Source organism: Propithecus coquereli, unplaced genomic scaffold (assembly GCF_000956105.1).
Source record: "Propithecus coquereli isolate 6110/MARCELLA unplaced genomic scaffold, Pcoq_1.0 Scaffold119, whole genome shotgun sequence".
Taxonomy (NCBI): domain Eukaryota; kingdom Metazoa; phylum Chordata; class Mammalia; order Primates; family Indriidae; genus Propithecus; species Propithecus coquereli.
In genome coordinates, this window is record NW_012135969.1 from 3,032,429 (window position 1) to 3,037,567 (window position 5,139).

A 5,139-nucleotide genomic window follows, 5' to 3' on the forward strand; every position below is an offset into this window, starting at 1 on the left:
TGATTATTTCCTTGGCTGTGCAAACGTTTTTTAATTTAATCAAGTCCCATTTCTTTATTTTTGTTGTTGCTGTGATTGCCATTAGGGTCTTCTTCATAAGTTCTTTGCCTAGGCCAATATCTATAATAGTTTTTCCAACCTCTTCTTCTAGAATTCTTATGGTTTCATGCCTTACATTTAAGTCTTTTATCCATCTTAAATCATTTTTTGTGAGTGGTAAGAGATATGGATCCTCTTTCATTTTTCTGCATGTGGCTATCCAATTTTTCCAGCACTATTTATTGAATAGGGCTTCCTTTCCCCAGTGTATCTTGTTGTGTGTTTTATCAAAAATCAGTTGGTTGTATGTGGATGGTTTTATATCTGGATTCTCTGTTCTGTTTCATTGGTCTATGTCTCTATTTTTGTGCCAATACCATACTGTGTTGGTACTATAGCCTTGTAGTATAGTTTGAAGTCTAGTAATGCCTTCAGATTTGTTCTTTTTGCTTAAGATTGCTTTGGATATTCAGGCTCTTTTCTGGTTCTCAGCAAAGCATAGAATTGTTTTTTTCTGAATCTGTGAAATATGACATTGGTATTTTGATGGAGATTGCATTGAATCTGTAAATCATTCTAGGTAGTATGAATATTTTAACAATGTTGATTCTACTGATCCATGAGCATGGTAGGTTTTTCCACTTGTTTGTGTTGCCTGTGATTTCTTTTTATAGGGCCTAACATAGGGATTGTCTTTCAGGTTTGATTCAAATCATAAGAAGAGTAAATTAACCATAGTGTAATCACCAGTATAACTCACAGCAGGAGAGGAGTATGTGGGTGTGTCACTCATAGCAAGTTGGTGATGTTAGATTATAACCTGCTAAACAAGAACACAAACAATAAAAGCTAATGCAACATTCTGATGACAATTCCATATTATCATGATGATAATTCTACATCACTGGGTATTTTTTTAAGTTGTTGAGCAATAAGAGAAAGATAAATAACTCCCCCACCAAGTTGTCCTGAAATACAATTAGAAATATCATAAATAGCCAAGAAATATCATGGTAGAAATGAACTAAACTAAAATGTAAATTTCATCATGGATGCTCACAATGCAATTGTATGAATGATTAATTGCAAGTTTGAGACTATAGTTAGATACCATTAAAATGTATCAAAATCAAATTAGGTAAAGTCACCTTAAAGAAAAGGATATCTTCAAAGTCTGAGGAATTAATCCAGATCTGATTGAAAATATACAAATGTGAAACTTACATGAGGGTGTCATATAAATTCTGAGGCCAATATTGGCAGTGTCCTGCCAACGGGAGAGGGAGAATTAGTTCTGGGACTGTGAGTTTTCAAGTTCCACTGATGAGACCTCTTGTGAAATGAATGTCTCAAATGCCATCCAACATTTAGTTCCTTTAACTTCCTGTACTGATTCCTTGCTCATGTGGTGGTTAAGAAGTTCCTGTTCATTAATTCTCCTATAAGTTAATAAATAGGCACCCTTGCTTTACCGGCTTGGCTAACTTGAGTCTGCTCCAAGAGGTGGCTTCACCCTTGGAATGTAAACAATATCATATCTCTGAGTCTACAAGGCTAAAGGCCAGACCCTGATAAATTTATCACGGTTGTGAATTCTACCATAAATGCTTTTTGGAAGACAGACTTTTTTTTTCTCTCCAAGTGAATGCCGATTATGATAGTGTGTATGTTTTCTTTAAAGCATTATGTATTTGAATGCTCAGGGACTTCAGAGAATGATAGGAACCTGTCTGCAATTAATCAATCAAATAATGATGGGGCAAGACAGAGAGTGTTTAGGAGAACTCAAAGCATCTCAGGCATGGAAGGAATCCTGATAAACTCTTGCCAAGTGTTATCAGATCCAATGCTTGAATGTCTAGTAATTGAAAATTACTGTTCCATTCTTGGGAAGCTCTTTTAAAGAGCTTTTAGAGAGTTTCCAACATGTCTTCTCACTCCAGGCCCCCTGAACTTTATGGAGCTGTGTGGAAGTATGGAGTGATTTGCTCTCATATGCAAGGCTTCATAGACACAAGTTCTCTCCCTAGACAGGGAGCACAGGGCACACAGTGGCTGTAATGCAAACAGCCTGATGTTTGAAGCCAGGTAAACCATGGGTTAGCTGTGTGACTTTGAGCAAGTTACTTCATCTCCCTTAGCTTCTGTTTTCTCATCTGTATAATGGGAATAATAAAAACCTTGCTGGATTACGAATTAGAAATGATGACAAAATATCTAGGCTAATATCTGTAGACACTCAGTAAATTATAGTCCCTCAGCTCATCCCTCTCCCCATCCTCGATCAGGAGAGCAAGCACTTAGCAAGTCAGACAGCGTGAAAGCCTCTTCAGAGAATCCCTTTCCTCTGTTAGGTTTTTCTAAAATCTAACCACAAGGAGATGGTTCTGGCTACAAAATATTCTTTTCCTCCCACAGCCAATATTAGGTCTTTTCCTAGCAAAACTCTTGGTATCTTCTGTATTGTTCAGTTCTTAAGAAACTCTGGCTCCCACTTTGGGGAGCTAAATTCATATCAGTTATATCCACCATGGCTTCTAAGAGTGCCTAATTTCTTTTCTTTTGCTGAGTAGTACTCCATGGTACGTATATCCCACATTTTATTAATCCACTCATGCATCGATAGTCTTTTCTTTTCTTTCTGAAACCCTTATGTTTTATGCTAACACTTTGGTGTTGGATCTCCTCAGCTTCAACTTTGCTTTGCAACATCCAGAGACTGGTTGGATCAAAGGGTTCCACACTCACTGCTCAGTTACTTCATCTCCTAGGATTCTGCTAAGTATGTACTATCCTTATAATATGCTGTGATTGGGAAGCTAAGTCGATTCAGAGTTTGGAGGCACAGAAAATGTGTCTTGTGTGCATTGAAGGGTGTTTCTTAGTCTTTTTTTCCCAGTTATTCTGCATTTTTTAGGTAGAAAAGTGGCCTACATGTGCAAGGCATTATTATTTTCATTGTTAGATAAGTGACTTAAATTGTACACCTTCCTAAAACTCAGTTACCAGAGTTATTTCTACTTGCATTAAAATCTAAATGATAATGCCCTGGAGCAGGAGTCAGACCATCTGGAGACTGACCCCAATTCTATCAATGACTAGCTGTATGACATAAAGCAAGTGACTCTTCCCATTTGTAATGCAGAAATGATCATCTTGGCTTTGCCCACCTTGAGAGCTTACTCTGAGATTAGAAGAGATATTATGAAATGCAATACACATGCAAGACCTTTTACAGGAATAGCTGTGTAAAACAAACCCCCACTATATGGTCCATGATAGTAAAGACTTTAGGAAGATAATTCTAAGTGCTCACGAAAGTGAGATGCAGGACACAGGAATCATGAGGACATTGATGTAAGATGGTTATATTGATCATTTGCAGTGATGCTGATCAATTGCAGAGGCTTAAGAGAACAGTCCTAAAAATTTGGTTTTTTTTAGGGTTCTTAGAGGGAAAACGGGATTTCGAAGGCCGAGATCTTGACTTCATGTCAAGGACAGATGAAGCCAACCAGCAGCTGGAAAACTCATCTGCAGGAAATAAGGAAGAGAAAACTCAAAGTGAAGCGGGCTCCACTCACCAAGCAGCCTCACAGTTTGACAGAACATTTGGCGACATCGTGTTGGTTGTCAGCAAAGCCAGGGGAGTGAGTTTATTGTCAAGTTTGATTGACAGAAGCTTAATCAGTCATTTAGGAGAAAATGCTAATTTGTTTCCCAAAGTGGCTGTACAGATGTATACCACCCTCCACCCTCCTCCAATGTACAAGAGAGTCTGTGGATCCTCACCCTCCCTAACTCTTGGCATTGGCAGACCTTTAAATTGTTCCCCAATACAAAGGTGTGAATTGGAATCTTGCTGAGGTTTTGATTTCTGTTTTGTTGGTTACTTAAGGTGTTGAGTAGCTGTTCACATTTTTATTGGCTGTATGTGTTTCCTCTGATGTGAAATTCCTATCCACATTTTTTACCTGAAATCGAGGGGTTAATCTGACTAGGTCAGCCAAACTTGGCCTGCCCTGCTTGCTTTTTGTTATTTTTCTTCCCCGTGAAGCTGAAGGACGTGCTGCTGAACACTGTAACTTAATATTCACCGGCTTCCTTATAGACAACACTTGTATGTCATCATGGTAACGGTCACCTAAGTTGTTTTCAGGAACTTGGGGCAGTTCCTGTCCAGCTCAAGCCAGTAGACCCTTCAACTGGGACTGTGCAAATGCCTGAGAGGTGCCCTTTTGACCTCATAAGGCCCAAAACTCCACCCTCAGGTCAGGCTAAGGCCCGCGTTTACTGAGCACGTGTCCCGTGAAATGCCGTGAGCCCAGACTACGCTTGCGCAGAATGAACCCCTTGCTTCCGCGTTCCCCACTGCCAATCACCGCTCCCCAGCCTTAGAGCTCCGCTTCCCTCATCCGTGAATATCCTAAGCTTTCCCTCCTGGGAGGTGGATTCGAGAGTTGTTCTCTCACCTCCTCATTGGGCTGCCTTGTGAATAAATCTTTTCTATTTTGCAAAACACAGTTACAGTCTCGATTTACCACGCGGGGCAGAGCAAAGGTGGCTAGCGTCATACCCAGTTTTCTATGATTTGTGGGGGTCATTTACACGTTCTTGAGACTAACCCTTTGACCCTATGTGTACCGTGAATACTTCTCCCAGTCAACAGCACGTGGAGCAAAAGAATTGGGCTCAGTGAGCCATTGCAATCACAGAAAGTAGTAAATTATTATTTATTAATTGTTTGTAACACAGTAAGAGATAATTGAAATAATCTTTTCTTATTTTGAAAATCTGTTTTAGCCATATTTTATGTCCACCCTTTTAAGTAATATTATTTATTTCTGTCTTACATTTTCTGTTTTATTAATTTTCCACTCTTACCTTTAGTATTTGTTTTCTATGTAGTCTGGGGGCAATGCTATTGCTTTTATCTTAGTTTCTTAAGATGGGACACTTAGTTCATTAATTTTGAGGTTTTTCCTCTCTTTCAATATAAAGATTTAAAGTTATAAATTATCCTCAGAACAGTGCTATCGTTGCATGCCCTGAGTTTTGATATGCCGTGTTTTATCATTTATTTTTTTCTTTCTTATTTTA

The 5,139-nt window shown here is 38.8% G+C and overlaps 1 protein-coding gene across 1 annotated transcript in view; it reads right to left on the reverse strand.

Annotated features, from left to right (window-relative positions):
- Positions 1 to 824: 824 nt before the first annotated feature.
- LOC105822711 (keratin-associated protein 9-8-like) overlaps positions 825 to 5,139 on the reverse strand; it is an 11,902-nt gene continuing 7,587 nt past the window's right edge. Inside the window, exon 4 of the mRNA XM_012659737.1 lies at positions 825 to 859. Within this exon, the coding sequence (XP_012515191.1) occupies positions 825 to 859 (35 nt within the window). The remainder of the gene's footprint in view (positions 860 to 5,139) is intronic.